At 36.3% G+C, this 20109-nt stretch overlaps 1 protein-coding gene across 7 annotated transcripts in view; it reads right to left on the reverse strand.

Annotated features, from left to right (window-relative positions):
* SLC4A10 (solute carrier family 4 member 10) overlaps positions 1-20109 on the reverse strand; it is a 145504-nt gene that overhangs the window by 61559 nt on the left and 63836 nt on the right. For all 7 annotated transcript variants that reach the window (XR_015804892.1, XM_088168140.1, XM_014880885.2 and 4 more), the window contains 3 exons: positions 17278-17424; positions 7640-7778; positions 1774-1934 (listed from right to left, as the gene is read on the reverse strand). Coding sequence is in view for 6 of the 7 variants with exons in the window: in XM_088168140.1 (XP_088024266.1) it covers positions 1774-1934; positions 7640-7778; positions 17278-17424 (447 nt within the window). In the remaining variant the exon portion in view is untranslated. The remainder of the gene's footprint in view (positions 1-1773; positions 1935-7639; positions 7779-17277; positions 17425-20109) is intronic.

A 20109-nucleotide genomic window follows, 5' to 3' on the forward strand; every position in this document is an offset into this window, starting at 1 on the left:
TAGCAACTTTATTTCTTGAGAAAATAGGAAAAAAGTAAATCTCTTCAAAAAAACCTGACAGAATGTGAGTAATTTACAGAATGATTCACTTACCTGAAGCACCTGCTGCAAAGCTTTTTAAAAATAGAATAGTTCATTGCTTATTGGATCCATAGAGGAATAAAAATATAATCTTCTCTCAAATACCAAGTGCAACCCATGCAAACCTTATCATGTGTCAGGTCACCTTATCAGAAAGGGATACCTACCACTTCAAGCAAATAATAAAACAAATAAAAGGCATCCAAATCTGCCACAACAACAGGTACTTTTTAAAGTAAAATGGGGCATGCCAATTAATGAAAGTCATCCTAAAGCCTCTTCTCAGAAGAAATAGGTTTTCCTAATCAACAAACCAGGATAAGCCACAACGAGGGCTGACTTAAAATAGCATGAGGGTAACTCCCCATATTCTCTGCTGAAGAACAACTTACATCTGTGCTGAGTTTCAACATTAGTGTTATGAATGCTCAAATGCTTGGCCACATTAACTAAAAATCACTACAACTAAGGATTAAGAGATTATAAACCTTAATTAATTGGGGCCTCACTATATTGGAAAATACACAATTTCTTCCAAAAACAGAAAAATCCCACAATGTTCTCTGAGGTTGGGAGTTTTTTGCATTAATCTGACTTTTTATTCTTCATGTTTATGTTTTATCATTATCAAGACAAATTCTGAAGCTCTGATTCAGACTATGAGTCATGGGAGAATCAGATCTCAGGACAGAGTAGAAACCCACACAAGTTTCTGCAAATTTGTATTAATAATATCTTGCGTCACTTTGACATAAACAATTTGGGAAAAGTAAATACAAAAAAGCAGCTACCAGTATCTGAGCCAATTTTAATTCCACTGTTAAATATAGCCCACCAAGCAATATCTCCTCTATAATTTAAATAAGTAAAATAAATCTTATATGGGACTTACATAGATTTATATATCATCCATAAAGCAGCTTTCTTGATAATCTTGAGTGTCAGAAAATTTTATTGCTTTGTCTTTTGTATCTTTCCTAAACTAGTTACAGTCTTTAAGGAAAACACCAGGAAAGCAGGAAATGGCATTTAGTCTCAATCTCACTTGTACTTTTGGGAGGGAAGACTCATCCATTATGTTCTGTCTTGCTCAGAAGCTCACACAAGCTCTAGAATTGCAACTGCCAAAAGAAATTTTACTGGAAAAAAATGCACTCAACTTCATCTTAAGAAGTTAATGTACCTAAAATTTCTTTTAAAAACCTTACATTGTATCGTTACTCCTGATTTCATCCTCAAGTCAGAGACATATCTGTTTTCATGTAACTTAATTGCAATAAATACTTCCCTGTATTTGGGGGGTTTGGGGGGGGGGGGGTTAAGATAGATTGCCTGCAATTAGTATAGCAATAGATTAAGTTTGTGAAAATTAGCACCCGCCTCATTCATGTGAGGCAGCGTGGCAGGAGCAGAGAACATGCCAGCTCTAATTAAATCTAACCAAACTGTCCTCTTTCCTCCATTTTAATTTTCTTCTTTATTCAAAAATTGATTCTTAAAGCAGCAGATTCCACATAAAAAATATAAATAGAATATCTACTAACTGTGCTAGACATGAGTGTCTTTTCCACATTGAGAAAAATATTTAGGAGTTTCTAAACTGAACTGATTACTATGCAATAACTTTCTTGTTAAGCATTTAATTTTTATTAAATGATTTTCATAACCAGTAAATGAAACATCAATACATACCTGCAATTTCTTCTATGGAATTAGCTCTCATGTCCAAAAGAACTGTGCCATTCAGGATGCAGCTCCTCAGCTCAAACAAGCTATGAAGTGACAGTGTGGCAACATAGGGTTTGCTCCACCTCTCTCCACCATCCTCTACATCTTCTTCAAACTTCAACCACCTATATAAACAATCAATTTAATGACTGCACTGTGCATAAGAAATGAAAAATTAATTACTTCTATGGATGCTGAAACACGCAAAGATGTTAAACATGTCTTTAGATTTCACTTTATTCTTCCTCTTTAGGAAATATGAGAGAAACTTCCATTGCCTACTTCTGCATTCTGTAATTCTGCATTATACCAATTTGAGCCTAAGTTCTGACCACAGAGATGAAGAAGAGATAAATATATTAAGCAATTATCTTTGTACGCTACAAGAACTTTGACTAATTCATTGGCATACAATGATATTTCTGTGATTGAATAACATGTTATATGAAAAGGAGTTTGGAGAAACTTCAGTAAAGTAAAAGGATGTGTGAAACTGGCATGAAAGGATCAAGTATTTTGTTACCATCCAGCCAGACAAACTTACTTGAGACTGAACTCTCTACTAATAAATACTGCACTTAAAAGAATATTAAATGAGCAAACAAAAATCTGAGAAGTCACACAGGAACGTTGCTGTGTGAATGGAGCCCTGCACCCTGCCAGCTTGGCAAGGTTTGAGCAGCTGCAGCCACAACACAAACCTGTGTCACTTGACTCAACTGAGTGCTCAAAAAAAGAGATTAAAAATCATGCTCCATATATTCTAAAAACAATGATCCAAGCACAGTCTTACAAAATATCATCAGAAACCTCATACTGGCATTACCTTCTGTTCATGTAAGTCAGTCTTCAACACTGCTTATCTGATTATGCTGCTGCAGTCTGCCCTTGATACTTCCTAATTTAAATCTACTGACCAGTTGCAAACAGATTTTAAAAGACCAATGAAAGACAAGCATGTTCCTAAAAGTCTAAGACAGGTGACTGCACAGAGGCAGGCTTATTATCAGAGCTTGTAACATACTAGGGACACAGAAATCTAAATCATGAAAAGAGCTTTAATTAGAGTTTATAGTGTCAGGCATTAAAGCTTATGCATTGTGCATAAAAATCCATAGGAAACTATTGCTACTGCTCAAATAATTTTATTTGCCATTGTGATCATCTGGGTTTCCATGAACTGGAATAGTATAATTGTATGGGTTGCACCCCATTCCCTACTGTTGCTGTAACTTAGGAGTTTAAACACATTATCATGCATTGTTACTCAATGAGCCAACAGGCCAGGACATGGAATTAAATCATATCCAGCTGAGAGCATTCGACGTTTGGAATAAATTTCTATTTTGATTTTAATAAGCATATTGTAAGTTTGCTAATTTCATCAAGGGAACATTGTGTTACTGTTTATCACCTTTTATCTTTTCAGAAATATTTCTGTTATGTCAGATAATCCTTATTTAACATATCAAATGAAAAACAGTAGCAGAAAACATTAAACAACTCTAATCTTATGCAGTCTTTGAATTCTAAGTGTTCAGTGGTTTTAAAATTTGTAATACCATTTGATCAATCCTCTGAATTCATGTGCAAGACACCATGACAGAAATGGCTTTGAAATCCAAATTCAAATTGCCAATTTTGTACTCCTTTTAGTTTCTCAAAGACAAATTTAAATATATTTACTTTTGCAGTTTAACCCCTTACGGTTAACTGATATGATTGGCCGATAAAAGCCTTTCATAATTTCATGGGAAACATCATTGACCCCTACTGAGCTCATGTCACAAGCATCCCATGTGATGGAACATATCTGGGGCTGTCTTAGTTATGTCTGATTGCACAGAAGAGCACTTTCATCCTTATGGCTTTCTTTTACTGGTACAGCCTGGTAGGTCTCTTGATCACACAGTTTAGTTCCTCTGACAGAATGCTTGCTAGAACAAAAAGTATGCCAACAAGAGTTTCATGTTACTATGTGAAAAACATTACTCAGGCTAGTGTGTGTAAATACACCTTATGTGTACGTCCTAGCTCCTAAAGCCATCTTCGTCACTTTCTCAGGCATTATTATAAGAGTGCACATGCTCTTCATTTTAGACACAGTTACTGCATTTTCTGCACAATATGAAATGGGTGACTTGTCCTTTATCTGTTTTGTAGTGTGGTATGTTTGCAGCAGAGAGATGGAGCATGTACTCACAACCTGCTCAACATAGATTTGATGGATTTAATGTAATCTTTCCATTTGTATCAATTTCCGCATGAGCCTGTGCCTGCCCACACTGATTTGAAAACCAGCCAAAGAACACCAGCACATCAGGAACAAAGCAGGAGTGAGAAACCTCATTCTTGCGGCCCAGTTTCTTTGGAAGAAAGTTTTGATCCATGAAAAATCCATTACAATTCCTAACTTTCCCTAACCCATCCATTTTCTAGTCACTATTACCAATGTACTTTCTAAACTATGGACACCAGTTTATTTTCCTAACTGTGCAATAAAATTTAAGCTAAAGCACTTTCCTCCTGATTCCAAGGTTCTTTCTATTTTCCTCCATACTACTTTTTTTTTTTTTTTTTTTGCTACACAAAGATAATTATATTCTCCAGATATTTTGGATTGATACTAGTAGATAAATGAGTTGTAAAAGTCTGGGTAAAACTTGCTACGAATTAGGCACTACTTTCCAGCCATGACACATAAATTGCTTTCCCAACACCTGCAACTTGCAGCTACACTATCTGGCTGTATAAAACTAATCCAACTGTTACACTTCAGCATATTTCTCCACAAACTTACCAGAAATTTTTTTTCAAAACAGAAACTATACATTGTCTCCAGAGAGAATGCATGACTGTTCAGCTGGGCCACATATAAAAACTATTGTAAGAATGGCTATTGATTTTAAAACATACGTGATTCTTCTGCCTTGAAATCAAGTGATGGAGAAAAACAATTAATTTTATCCCTATATCAACATAACCAAGCTATTAATTCCATTCTGCTCTCTAACTAATTCCATGGATGGGACAGTCTAAATCAGATCCTGGAACAGAAAAGTCCAGTGCACTTTCAATCAAACTGAAAATACCAAGATACAGAGGTACTTCACTAGAGTCAACCCAACACTTCAGTCCAGGTGCACCAAGTGCAGAGCTTGGTGAAATGAATACATGACCACTTGGTGCTATCACCCTCATTGAACATAACTAATCTCTACCTGGAACTACATCCAAATACAAACAGTAAGATTTACAAATATTTCCAAGTGATATTTCACACACAGATGAAAAACATATATTAAGCCTGGAACAGCAACAAATTCAGGTTGTATCTTCTCCATACCATGTTTGGTCAAAATCAATAATTTTGAAGTCCTGAATCAACCACAGTTATTTAAAGTGATCCACTGTATTCATTTCTAAGCACATAATCTTGCATATTAAACACCACCCCATTTCTATTATTCTACTCAAAGCCACCTGATTCTTTGTGTATGATATCTTTATCTATTTCTAGAGAGTAAAATACCTCCTAATTTCTTATTATCAGCAAGTTTCCTTATGATAATCTTATTTTTTAATTCAATAATAAATCTATTTACTAAGCCTAATTCTTCAGAAGTTAGCTGTCACTACCTTTCACACTAATAGTATATAATCTCTCAGCATGACCTGCTGCACCTCTTCAAAGTTCCTGACCTGCTAATAGAATTTTTACACTAGAATGCAGTTTAAGTAATACATTCCCACTGCTGTACCATATAAAATGCTTCACTTAAAAAAATTTACATCCACTGTTTTTTCCTTTGACAGAAAAACAAAAATCAATTATCTGATTAAAGAGCATTATTAACTTAGTCTGACATGATATACCACTGTATTGCATTTGATCCAATTTTCCACTTATCTCCAAGTCTCTAATTTTTCTTTCCTTCAAGCATTTTATGGCTCTGAAATTGGACTACAAGGGCTCTGTTTGCCCCAACCATTTTTATCCTTTCTTTAATAGTATTGCTGTTTGGATTAGTAGAACACACATGACAGACTCACAGAAAGACAGGAATTGCCCTGCCCATTAAATACATGTTCTTTCACCTTTCTGGGATGGAAATTATTGCACCCTCTTATTTCCACAGAAAAGCACTATGAGTCTCATCTTCATTTTGAATTTGGTATTTCCCTTGCCATCTCCTCCTTTTCTAACCAGTCACCTCATGTAAAATGCAGTCTGAAATTTTGAGATCCAAACTGAAAAAGACCATTTATCTTGATCAGTTCTTTCCACACAACAGTCCCACTCTTCCTTTATTCCCATCTTACTGCTAAAGCTAAAGAAAATTTTACTATTAGCTATCATGTCACTCTTGTATTTTCTGAGCTCCAAAAATGTAGTTTTCTTGGCTGTTTTTCTCCTGCCCTTTTTCAACAATCTTATCTTGTTTCTGTTAAACATTTTTAATTCTTCATTTCACAAATAACAATTGGTAAGGCTGTACATATAGACAGTTCAACCGAAACAGAAATTTATTTCACCTACTCCTTTTGAAAATCCTATCTTCATTAGAACCACTTGCTAACAGAAATTGTTATAATTTTAAGAAACACAATTCTTTGATAATTTGAAAAGGGATTTTTTTTAAGTTGAACTAAAAAAGTTGCTATTTCCCTGCTTAAAAATAACATAACACACAGTGACTTTTACTTTTTAATTTCAACAGAAGTTGATACCCCCGCTAGAGGGGTTCTGTGTGGCCCTAATCAGTACGAGAACATTGCAGATGATTACCTTGATTAGCTTTTCTCTCTCTGAATATTAATAATATTATTTAGGAACACTACTGCATTCATGTTGTAGCATAATCCCCATAAGAGAATTTTCAACACATAAAAATCTGTATTTAGCATCTGTCTATGCTGCCTATGAACAGATACTAGAAGGGAAGGTCATAAAATTTTTTGGCCCTCAAGGAAAGCAGAAATTTGCAGTAAAATTAGAAAGAAAACTACCAGTCATATTCATGTCAGATAACCCACATACACAGTTGCCCACAAAATCCTTACAGAAATTTTGCAATTTATATTCTACCAGATATATATTACACAGACTTTTGGGCAACATTGAGGAACACTGTCAACAACTAGCAGGGAGAGGAAGAACTAAGGTTTTGAGATGAAAAATAAAGCAAAGATTGCTGTAAAATGTAAATTCTTAATAAAACTAAGCAAATCATCTCCCATTTAAATGTCAAGGAAAAAAATATACAATTAAAAGAAAAGTTCTGTACCAGTATTATTTTTCTTTTCACAGCAGAAGTGCAATCTAAAAGTCTTTCCACTAATTTTGCAGAAATAAAATAATCCAGGACTGAATATCCATTCTCAAAATAAACTGTTCATGGAGACTTAGAATCTGTCAAAGTTTTATTGCTGCAAAAGTAATCTCATTCCTCACTTTAATCTTTTTTAATGGTACCCTTATCAGTTTCTTGAGGATTCAAATAAAATATGAAGTTTGAAAGATTCTTTAAATTAGAAGATAAAATATTAATTGACCCAATGATTTTTAATTCACATATATGGTATATTTACAATAATTTTTTCCATTGGTATTCATTCTGACCTATATTCATTAATCCAAACGAAAAGGTTTGGCTCTGGGCAATGACAAATGCTGTTATAACTCTAGCAGACTAAGGATTAAAATTACGGTTTTGTTTAAGCTTTATATCCAAAATCCGTCCCTGAGCTTGCTACAGCTTTGAAATCATTCCTCAATACACCAGCAACCAATATCTACAGATAATTCATAAGTTAAGAAAACACTCACCTTGCTGTCTCTCTCCACTCTGCATCCTCTCCTTCACGCCAACAGATTTCATCAAGTTCAGTAAAGAGATCATGAGGAATGTGTTCCTCATCATCATCTTCTGTTCCAAGAATAAACTGCACCCTTTGTGATGGGGTATCTGGAGAAAAATAAAAATATCAAGTCCAAAACACCAATTTTTTTTGCCCTGAGAAAACAAATTTTATGAGATTATCCAGATGTTTTCATGCATATCACTTACTGCCACACAAAAAAAATTATAGTTCTGCCATAAGAACATTCATTTTCACACAAACACATTCATCACATTCAGATTGAGATCTCTTCATTTACTGATGTAACGTTCACTTTTTAAAAAACTCCAAAGATATAACCTGATGTATAGAAACAGGGACTATTGGAAACTGGAATGGTATCTACCAGATTAAAAAAAAAAAAAATTTAAAAAAAGGCACACAGAAAGCAATACAGATAAAGCTGAATAAAGCTGATAAAAGTCTTTTGCTCCAATGTTAGGAAAAACTACTTTGCCATTTCATAAGTCTTCATCTGCAGATCTATCTCAGGCCAGAAAGCTAGAATACTAAATGTGAAATCTTTGCTGTAAGAGAAAGAAAACAAATGAAACCTGCCTAATGTGAATATACAATCGCAGACCTGACCCTTGCTCCTTTGTTAACTCTTTCTACTTGGTTAGGTTGATTGAGACACACAACTACTTAATCTGTCCCAGCTTCTTCATTTTATTCTTCCTGCCTCTGTCTTCCCTTTCAATACTGTTACTGATTAATTTTCTTCATAACCTTACAGTGCAGATGGCTAAATATATTTTTGAAGCCTTACTATAATTTTTTTCACTCAAAAAATTCACAGAATTCACAGAGCATCTTAAATCTATATTCAATGTTCATAGCTCAAGTGCTGTATTTAAAAAAACCTATATCCTATTTGCTTATTTAAATGCAAATCTCAAATAAACAAACTCTTATGAAACACAGTCTCTCTAGCAATACATGGCTGCTTTTTCTGCTAATGTATTTTAGATTTCTGAAAGGAACCAAAAGTCCTTTGTGAGAGCGGAGAGAGGCCAAGCTGCCAGTCAACTGAAAAACTGATTATCCAGCAGAACAGCTCAGTGATTCCTTGAACATTGTCTAAATGAAGTTCAATTCTATGATATATTTGTAAGATAAGCTACAGTATTCCATCTAACAGCAAAGAGCATCACTCTTTGAATTTTGGAAAATATTACATTATAGCAGACATTGAATTCTAATTAAAGAGAAAACAACACTACAGCTCTGATCCAAACAAATGAAATGGGCCACTGACACAGAAAATTAAATTCAGCAAAAGAGACAGCTATTAGATAGCAATACTAAACTTGTTATAGCAATGAAACACAAACAATACATCACAGTTTTCACCTGAAATCTATTTGCTTACACAAAGTCTAAGATATAGTACAGTAAAGCCTATTTACTCCTTCATAAAGCAAGGAAATTAAACCCAAGGAGCAATACAGGAGAGATGGAAGAGAGAGATGGGCTCGGGCACTACAAAGCACCAGAGGATGGAACTGCAGGGGGTACAGCGACAGGAATTACTTTTAGTGAATCACTGAAGAACAGCAAGGAACTCCTTCACTTTATCCTCTCTTTGCTTTCTCTTCTCTCTCACTGTTCTCTCCTCTTTTTTCTTTAAAAATGATCTACTTTTTTTTTAAATCTGAGACTAGAAGTACACTCTAGTTAAGAAGTCTGCAACTTCTTAAAGACTAATTTGCAGAAGTACAAAATTCATTGAGCTATGAACCTACAAAGGCTTAGTGCATATGACTACTAATAGAACATGGAAAACAAGCTACTTTGGTAGAGAGCTAGACTGCAGCTAGAATCTGAGAATAAGCATTGCCAGGAACATCCTGTACTCTTGATAAAATCAGCACTAGAACTGATTTATGGCAACTGCTACTGTTAAGTAATAAATGAGCAGTGTCGTACAGCAGAGCTGCAGCTTTGTGACAGCTATGATCCTCATGCAAATACATGCTTTCAGCGTGGGAAGAAAAGCAGAGGATCAGAAATCTCTTGAAGTCAGGTGAGCAGTAACAAGGAATCACCTCACTGCAGTAATTTGCTCTTGCTGGGTCTTCTGTGTAACAAGCTATTTGACTGACAACAGTGAATCAGAATCTCTTAGGTTGAAAAGACATCTAACATCATCAGGGTGCAACCACAAACCAAGCACTGCCAAATCCACCACCAAACCACACCCCTGAGCACCACATCTATAGAAATGATGAAATATGCACTAAATTATCTTCTTCCTTGTTAACAAAGCAGCAAAAAAAGCTGCTAGATTCTGTCTTTCCTTACTGCTGTGATTTCTATTGGTATTCGAAACCTGGAAGTCACAGCTTCATTTTCAGACAACAAGCTGGAAACTGAAAAATAAAAAGTTACCATTTGCTTTATGGTAGAATAATTTTATTTCAAGGACAAATCCTGAAAAGATGTAAACAATAGCAAAATTATAATAAAAACAAAGATCTGTCGGTTCCACTTATAAAATTGAATTAACAGTACTATTCATGAGCAATGCCAGATAGATTTGGCTCATATTCATAGGAGTAATAAATACCAAACATGTCATTAATATGTTATATAGAAAATTAGTAATATGTGATTCAAAATCAGTATGGAAGAATACTTCAATTGCTGACTGTCAAACTGTGATATCTTAATCCTCAGTGCAGAAGCATATTTGCAAACTAGGACACAATGTTTTCTGCAGTCTAGGCAAACATAAATTGGCTTGAATATTATTTTTGTCTATCCCTACTTCAAGTAGCACAGCCAGCATTAAAAAAAAATCCTTCATACTATTATTGCTATTTCTAAAAAGTAATGAAAACCATCTAGATTACTCTTTTAAAAAATTAATGACTGAGACTAATATGTTACAATAGTATTTCTATCACTGTAGTTGTTTTATATCAGGGTTATCAGAAGCAACATGAATTTAAAGTTTCACAATAAGCAGCTGATGAGTCTCCGAAGTAACCAGTTGATCACCGGTTCAGGAAATTCCCCAGGACCAGCTAGAACTGGGTGAAAAGCCTGGTACACAACAGGAGCTGGGGTACCATCAACAAGCACCTCTACTTGGCTAATGAGCAGTCAGACAGGAAAACTGAAGCAGCTTTGTGATTGCTGTGGCTCCACCAACACCTCCATTTTATCCCTGGGTTTCTCTGGGCTTGTGCTCATTTCACACGTGCAGCACTTGCATCCAAATTACCTCTGATACCTCAAATTCATTGCATCCATGCAAATTCTGAGTATTCCACATTTTAAAATTTGGCTAATTCCACTGGTCTAATAAAGGGGTAAAAATTAATATCTGGTGGCTAAGCTATTGTTGAACACAAACATTTAAAGTGGGACTCAGTGCTGCAGAAACCTGACACAATGATCTATACTATACTTTGTACAGGCATCAATATCCTTAAAACAAAGGCAAGAAGTGGCCATAGACATACCAAAACAGCAGATTTGAATGCCAGAATTTCTAATCACCCAATTCCCAGAGGGAAACATAAAGAGCTGCTCCCTGGAACAGCACTGAGTGCAGATAGTGGCAAACAGTGTCCCACAACACCATCCCACCTTGCAAAACACAAGTAGAAATGAAACATAAGTGCCATTTCCCCCATTTAAAACATCCCCAAGTGCAATCACAACTCTGGGTCAGGGCTGCTCCCTCTTGCCTAAGGGAAAAGGTGAAATCAAGGCTTGGTCTGGGGTAACAAAGGAAGATCACTCTCAGTCCCTTCACATAAATTCAGCCCAGCAAGCATTCTGTTCCATACACCAGTCAGAGTAATCCACATCTCCTCAGTGAGTGCCAGGGTTTCATCTGGGACAAACCTCCCTGCCATGAGGCAGAATTGCACACAATCCACCAGGTGATATCACAAGCACAAATATAGCTTTCAGGACATATAAAATGTATCCAAATTCTGTCCTCTGCTCTTGATAAACTCTAGAAAGAGTGCAAAAATGTATTTCTAGTAACACTCCCTTAGCTCACTCGTCAGAACAGGTTTCTGTATTTCTCAGCCTGTCAAGCCTGCATTTAAGGGTAGAATTAGTAGGCAAATACTTCTCACTGGGGTCAGCAGATGAACAAGTAAGGGATTAATTTTTCCACATTAGAAAACATGCTAACTATTAAAACAAAACTTTCATTACAGAAATTCACATAAGATAGTAAGCAACATACACAAGATTCAATCCACGCTTTTTGCTCTTGTAGATTCACATAAAAATAATATTAAATATGCAAACTATTTTTTTTATTGCTCACTGTACTACTGCAGGCAGGCAGTTAACAGGTGTAATACAGTTGACATTAATAACAATCCCTTACAAGCCTATAGGAAATGGTATGGAAAATTCACAGGAGCAGAGAAAAGAAAAGATCATTTCAGACACAGACATTCATCATCCTCCTGCTTGCACTCACCACAGAAGTGGTGGATGGGGACTCTCCCCCAAGCTCCTTCCTTTGCAGATTGGATCTGCCCTTAGCTCAGCAATCAGTACAGGTAAGGACCATAAATTCATTTTTGTTAATTAGAAAAATTAGTAAAAGTTAAAACTAAATTTGCATTACTAAAGCTCACATAAAACAGCCATACAGTACACTTCTGAAAATCTCTTCTTAGAAATCACATGTTGGGTTGAGAGACAGTATTCCCTTGGTTATTCTCTGGCACTTTATCCCTACAGGTACAATCTGCTTCAGAAAACGATCCCAGCATTTTCTTGACATGAATTATTTCCATAAACCTGGGGCTATGGCAAATAATCATATTTTTTTGTTATGATGATATGGACAATTCCCAAGCTTTAATTCTCTTCTTTTAGCTAGATTCTTAAAGCTGCACTTATGATACATTATTTTAACCTATATTTGCAGCAATCTGCTTCGCAGCTGCCCCAAGATTCAAATTTCTGGGTTCATCATTCATCATACAAGCCTATAGTTCAGAATTGGTGAATTCTCTTAACAGCCACAACAGCCATAGTTTACAAATAATTAAATTTACCCTACTAATAACCCTTCAGCACTTGAGATTAGCTATTAAATATATCCAGCTGAGTTTTTTCAATTTACTTTCTTCGGGTGGCCTGCTCCTAAGCAAGAGAAGCCCCGCTTTGCAATTCATTTTTGCTGCCTGCATTACCTTCAGAGAGCCTTTCCTGAGCTGTGTGTGCAGTCCTGTGTCAGGCTCACCTCCAGGGCTGCTCTGCTTGCCTTGCCACATCCAATATCATGAATTACAAATTTAAGCCTCTTTAAAACTAGGGATTACTAAATCCAGATTTCTTAAAAGAACAAACCAAACCTTCCACAAGCTTCAACAGTATCTGGTCATACAGGACACACATGAGGCTGCAGTCAAACCCCAGCTCTCACTGCTGTGTTCACCTCAACCCTCAACAAAACCTGTCCTTAAAGACACCCCACTCAGAGCCAAAGTCTTCCTATCCCACCATTTTAAAACAGCTACTTAAACATCTTTAATTCGTGAGTACCACAGAGCTGTTTCACTGGTTACAGGCAAACAACAGACATCAAAAAAGCCACGGAACACTGCCACTAAAATCCACATGCACACAAGCAAGTGCAGCCCCAGCAGCCAAAGGGAAATGTGCTCCAGGCTTTCAGTGCCACCACAACCCCCGGCACTGATGGAGCCTCGTGGCCCTGCAGCTCACAGGGGCTGGCACCCACTGCCCTCACAAGCAGCACCAAGGAGATGCCCCAGGCTAGAAACAGCTTTTTTTTTTATCAAATTAGTGTTAATTTGCATCAATTCCCTAATTTAATTCACAAAGCAGTCACAATACTTTACCCCACAAGGAAAGCTGTGGAGAAGGGAAGCTTAAGGCTGAAATGAAACTGGGCCCTTAATTACAACAGCAGCACTTGAGTTGAGAACAGCAAACCTCTCCAGTAAAACAGCACTACTGCATTTTTAACTAGAGTGGATAAAATCACTGAATTTCTCCTCCTCTTCAAAAAGAAGAAATTTAAGAGACAAGATGGTGAAAACCTAGACTGAAATCACTTAGCATATAATTTTCACTACCCAGAAAAGCCTCCCAATGTGCAAACCAGGTAATCTGCAAATTATGCAATTTAGAGGCACATCATTATTGCAAAATGGAAACACCTTTTACAACCTGATCTCATTAAGAGGCAACAGATAGACAACGAGAATCAGGGGTAGGGAAAACAAAACCCAGACCCGAGTGACTGATCTGTGCCCCTAAATGACAGGACTCTCATTCCTCTAAGTACATATTCTGCATATTATTTGTCTAATCTGCAGTTATCTCTGAATCTATACACTGAGAACACGTGGGTTATTTTTGAATACTGACAGTAGCAGATTAAAAAAAAGCTTATGAGCCAATGTCAGAATGTTTTAAAAAAATCTATTCTTTACAGAAACCTTCCCAGAAAGTAGCTGGTACAGCTTTCCTAACCAGGATTCAAAGGGACCACCAGGAAGCTTCCCCGTATTGTCATTACACTGACTGGAGGTCTTTTCTACCCATGCTGATACACAGAAAACACTTTAACAAATTGTTTTTTCCTGGACAGGAACCAGGTGGCACCTGTCCACTCTGCATGGGGCACACACAGCCCCACAGAACAAGGTGCACTGCACAGCTCCCTGGAGCAGTGACAGCAGAGCAAGATCTGCACGTGATAGAACTGCACAGATGAAGTTATACATTTTAATCTTACAGATTATGACAAAAAATAATGCTTTATCCCATGCTGGGTTAACTGAGAAGTGTGGAACACTTCATGTATGAATATTTCAGGTCCTTACTTGTTCCAGAATCTCTATTATTCAGCTGTTGGATCTTTTGCTTTTATTATATCTCCTTTCATACTTCACTGCTTCAAAACACTGCTAATTTATTCTCTTGTATCATAGAAATCCTTATGTATTTTTCTGACTTACTTCAAAGCACTGTTTTCTATCAGTTGGTCTCACAGTGCTTATTTTCTCCATCTTTTCTTCTTGCACCTGCTCATCAAAATGTTTTTTTCTTTCCCCTCCTCCTTCACAGTTCCCAAGCACACAGCCTTCTACTATTTGGCAGAAATGCATTAAAAGGTGTCGATAGAAAGATGGAGCTAAGCATTTCTGCTTGATCAATTAAATCAGAATGATTCATAAATTAAGGGACTAGTTTGGATCTACTCTCTGAGGTAATACAGTCCCTCATATTGAATTACACATCAAAAAAAGGAAGTACATTTGTCTTCCTTAGAGCTTCCTTCAGTTCTGGTCACTCTTAGAAACTTGTAGTCATGGGGAAGAAGAGCTAAAAAGCTTATTGAGGTTTAGTAGGTTCAGATTTAGTGTGGGAAGTATCTGTTGCTCCCTCTGTGCAAATAAAACATAGAAAACTATGCTTATATTTTCTGTAAAGGCAATGTTTCTCCCCAGGCAGCACAACAAGCTCTCTGAAACTCCTGTAAGGAAAAACCATAGTAAAAGAAGGAAGTGGATATAGACTGCTATTAATCTCTGTATTATTTTGTCTGCCTGCTCTGTATGTGCTTAACCTCACCATTGCTGTAGCATTTTAAGATTTGACTTCATTATGCAAGTCCCTTTCCCTCTTGTCTGTAGAATGCCACATTTCTGCCTGGATGGAGAAGATGTCAAAGCTCAAAAAAATCTGGTTCACTGGCCAAACTTCCAGGAGTCAGACAGACAAAGGGTAAAACCCTCAAAATTTACTATACAGATAATTATTCAGGGTGAAAAGACTGGATATTTCCAGATTTGTGGTTCTATCTTTGGATTCTTCGAATTGTTGTCAACCAAGCACTTTGAAGAATATCTTCAGCAGTCTGAATCGAGAAAATATTTCCATGTTTCTGGCCTGTAACTTGCCTGTCAAGTGACACCACTTACACACACCCTTTAATTGGTAGTTATAATACCTTTAAAAGTGAAAATGTAACTTATAAAACTGCAGATCTGTACTCATTTCTTGAGGTACATCAGAGGATGAACGTAGTGAACATCAAGTTACAAATACGCTTCAAAACTATCTTTTCTCATATTACTGCTTTTCACCCTCAGAGATCCTTTGAACACAGGCTGATTTACCTAACACAGAATTATGTTGAACATTGCATGTTATTGTATGCACAAATGTCAAAGACTATTAAGAACAGATTCAGCCAGTTAATTTCTTTTTTTTTCACTTTTGACATTAAGAAGGACACAAGCCTAGGTCTCCAGAAGTTGAAAGAACAGAGCTAAGTTCTCAGCCAAAATGTGTCACATACTGGCACTTAAATAAAACCAGATGACTCAACAGAAGACACTGTTTCATAGTTCAAGATATCTCACTTCTTGGCTAATGTAACTTTCAATTGTTTCTTTTTAATCTGACTTTATATGTATATATGCGTATTCTTTTTGAAAACTGTTTTAATAATTTATGAACTTTGGTTTTTTCCAAGAAACTGGTTTCAATATAGTATTGGGTCTTTGTACGTTTGAAATCCATTCCAGACAGAACCACCACAGCCAATTTTTTCTTCACTGTTCAGTCTTCAAAACACAACTTGTATCTGCTAAGTTTGAAAAAGTCTTGACTTTGTTTTACTCTCAGTATAATAAACCATTGTGCAAGATTTGAGAATTTCAAGCTCTAACCATCACCACTTACAATATACTGCTCAAAAGCTTTCCACATATATAATACAAACTTCTGATTAAAAGAAAGTCTTATAATTACTATTCTGCAACCTGAAATTACACTGGCACATTTCCCTAATGATTTAAAAACGCACCAGCAAATTGTTTTCTACACATACTTCCATTATATTTTAAACACTTTTCATTAGACATTTCATTACATGCACTTTTTATTTTTGAACAGCACGTAATATTCTCATGTTTTGAAACAAAATGTGACTAATTTATTAATGACTACCTTCTTCTCTTCTCTTGTTTTCTAACTTAAAACTTTGAGAACTTTAGGAGTTTCATATCAGGTTTTTTTACTGAAAGGCATTTTTCCCAGCTTTTTCTTCAAGTTCACAGTTAGCAGATTTATGTTACAATGGCACATTTACAGTACCATGTTAGGAAAAAGGTAAACACAACCTAGACCATGGTTTGAATCTGATAAAGCATTGCAGCTTCAGTAACATCAACGTTATTACAGAACTAATTGTAAAGGACCACAACTTTTCTACGTTTTAGGGGGAAATACTCCAGAGCCTTCCCTGAGGGCAGCTGGTCCCCCCTCAGTGGTGGCTGCAGTCTGTGAGAACACTTTGGAACAGTCTCCCACAGCACTCCTTCACTGCTAGAAACTACTGAGCTTTCTCATGTGTTGACTGCCACTGGCTGCTGCCCTTCAGGGGGTTTGTTCAAAGGAACAAATCACCAGCAGAGCTCTGGTGGATTCTCCAAAACCCTGCTGCTAATCATGTCCAAGTGATAACAGCACAGAGTAGGCATAATCATGCTGATGTTTATTATTTAAAGAACTATCCAAAAATAGAATTTGTCTTACCAAAAGGAGGAGATTCTCTCCCATCTTCTAGCCCCGAGTCTCGCTCTCTGTCTCTCTTTCTGTGTTTGTGCCCGCGGTGCCGATGGCGTCGGTGACTTTTTCTTCCACCCAGTGGCACGTGAACCCCAATGAACAACGTTCGGTGGCCTACAGGTAAAAAATGACACCTCTGAGAAAGCAGTATGGCAACAAGACAACAATATAAATATCCCTAATAGCATTCTAATGATAAGTTTGAAGTTATATAATATTGATTATTCTAATGTTAATAGTCATAACAGTATTGATTTGAATAATGATGATTAAGCATCACAGATACACAACCCCTTGATACAGGAAGAAATCCCAGTACTGAAGTCCTTATGATGCAGTGCCAGATTTATTTTTTTCCCTTCAAATTTGCATCCTTGTTTGTGAACTTTCATTAAAGTCAGACAGGTGTTCTGTTAAATGTCTTCCAAAACAGTAACATAAAGAGACACATGGATCTCTTTGGATTGAACATTTGGTAAAGTTGCTGTTTGCTTTGTGTGTACAAGAACTTTACCAAACTCATTCCTATTTATGAGCCAAACCTTGACAGAATTCTTGTGGGAAATTCACTGAATAAAAAACGAAGAAAAATAAAAAGAAAGAAATAGAAAAAAACAATAAAACATCATGTAAGCAAGAGCACAAAATCCCTATACAACTTTGCATGCTCACACCATAAATACATTGCTGGTATCTTAGGGTGCTTTCATTTCTTCTGTTTTATTTTTTAAAAATATATAAAAGGTACATATTGCATGCCTGCTGCCTTCAAGCCTGATTAATTTTATGTTGCTGATCAAGCCCAAAATATTTAGGTCTCTTAGGCTATGTGGGCTAACAGGATCAGAGCATTTAGAAGGGAGAGAGCACAGCAGAAATGTGCAGAAAGAGCCACTAACCAGAACAAATGGTAAAGGAATCATGACTCACTGCAGGCAGGTCTCCTACATTTACTCAGCAGAAAGACATAGCCCAGATTACTCATCTCAAATAACATTATTTTCTCCTTGAAATGAACATAACCCAACTTATGGATAATTGCTGCTTTGCTGTAATCATTCAGCAGTGTCAATCATCTGGAAAAGGTCAAGAACACTAAGCTAAGGTAGCACGTGATCTCTAATCCCATGGAGACTCCAGAGGAGACAGAAAACACAGCAAGACAGCATATGTCACAAAAAATCAAAGATATTCAACAAGAATTCTCTGCAGAGGCAGAGCTAAAAAGCTGGAGAAAAGACTCTGGACACCACACTAGTTACTTTCTTAACTTTGATCCATGTAGAGGAGACCAGAAAGCAGAGGCATCCATTTTTGAGAGACTATTCTTGTAGAGTCAGGAGATTTTCCTAAAACTACACCCACGAGTTGAAAAATATTTATTTATTCATTTCTTTCTTTCTTTCTTGAATACCTCTTTCTTCTTGCTTATCACATTTAACCTGAGAAATGGTTTAAAGAAAACTGCTGCCTTTTATGTATTTCAAGTCAGTAGTGAATGACACATGGAACAACTCATTAGAAATGTACTGAAGGACGTGAGTAATGTAGTACTTTACATTTCCTTATCCTCCTCCTTGGATAGAAGAAAAAGAAAAAGAACATTTTGAAAGGAAGGGTTTACCCTTCCTAAAACTCTAGTAATTTCCAGAGGTGCAAATAGATTGCTTTTTTAATTTTGTAACTAAGTACATTCCTGCTGCTTTGTGATAGAAGTGGCCATGCTTATCCTAGTTTTCTCCCATGTCAATAATCAGATTGTACCTGCATCAGGAAATGCTGATTGAGACTCACATTTCTATTAATTTCCAGGGCTGAAATCAGTTCTTGAGTCCAGACTGTTCTTTATTCATTACACTGGGATACAGTGCCAGAACATTCATGGGTGTGTGTCTGAATGCTACAGCAATTTTCCTTATATAGACACAATCAGTTCACACTGAAAAAAACACCCAGGAACCTGGAAACTGTAATAGACATCAAGAAAAAGGCAAAGTGGATTTTACTCTTTCTGTGTAAACCTACTGAGACCAGCAGAGTGCTACCTAGTCATAATTTCAATAAACACAAGGAGGAGGGTAGGTGCTTGTAACAAGGTTCAGACAAATAAAAGGAAAAGAAACTGACAGGGGAAAAGCAACCGTTTTCTACCAAAAAATCACAGAGTGAAATGCAAAAAAATCTGAGAGTTAAGTGGTTCTGGTTTATTAAAAGATCACAACTGTGGAGCAAAAAAGAGACCATCTGGGAACAAAAGAGTAATGAATTCAAAATTGCTGACAAAATGACAATGAATGATAGAAGCAGCAAAAAAAAAAAGAAACCCAAATACTGTATTACCTTACTTCAAGTAACCTTTTCATGGTAGGTATAATGATCTAGAGCCCAGAATGTAATGTACGTTCTTCTGTACAAATTATCCATGGCATTATTAAACAAGAGTTTCCTGAGAGCTCTCTAAATTTGCCAAGACTAGAAGGTCAAACATGGACAAGGCAGGGCAGACCTCAGAAAAAACTGACTAAAATTTCTTAAAAGAAACTGTACAGGATATCCTTAGAGATAATAACTGATTGTATATGGGCATTTCTTTCATTTATCTTTAAGAACTTTTTTGTGTCTTTTTATTATTTACTCCATCAGGATGCCAACTAAAAATGACTGAATATTGCTCGAATATTGCTCAAATATTGTAAAATAATTCTGCTCTGCCATACATTTTCACAGCACCTAGCTCAATTAGATCAAAATTTCTCATTCTTTTGGCAAGGTTACAAAGACACTAATGTATGGGAAATA

Source organism: Sturnus vulgaris, chromosome 7 (genome assembly GCF_052056855.1).
Source record: "Sturnus vulgaris isolate bStuVul1 chromosome 7, bStuVul1.hap1, whole genome shotgun sequence".
Lineage (NCBI taxonomy): Eukaryota > Metazoa > Chordata > Aves > Passeriformes > Sturnidae > Sturnus > Sturnus vulgaris.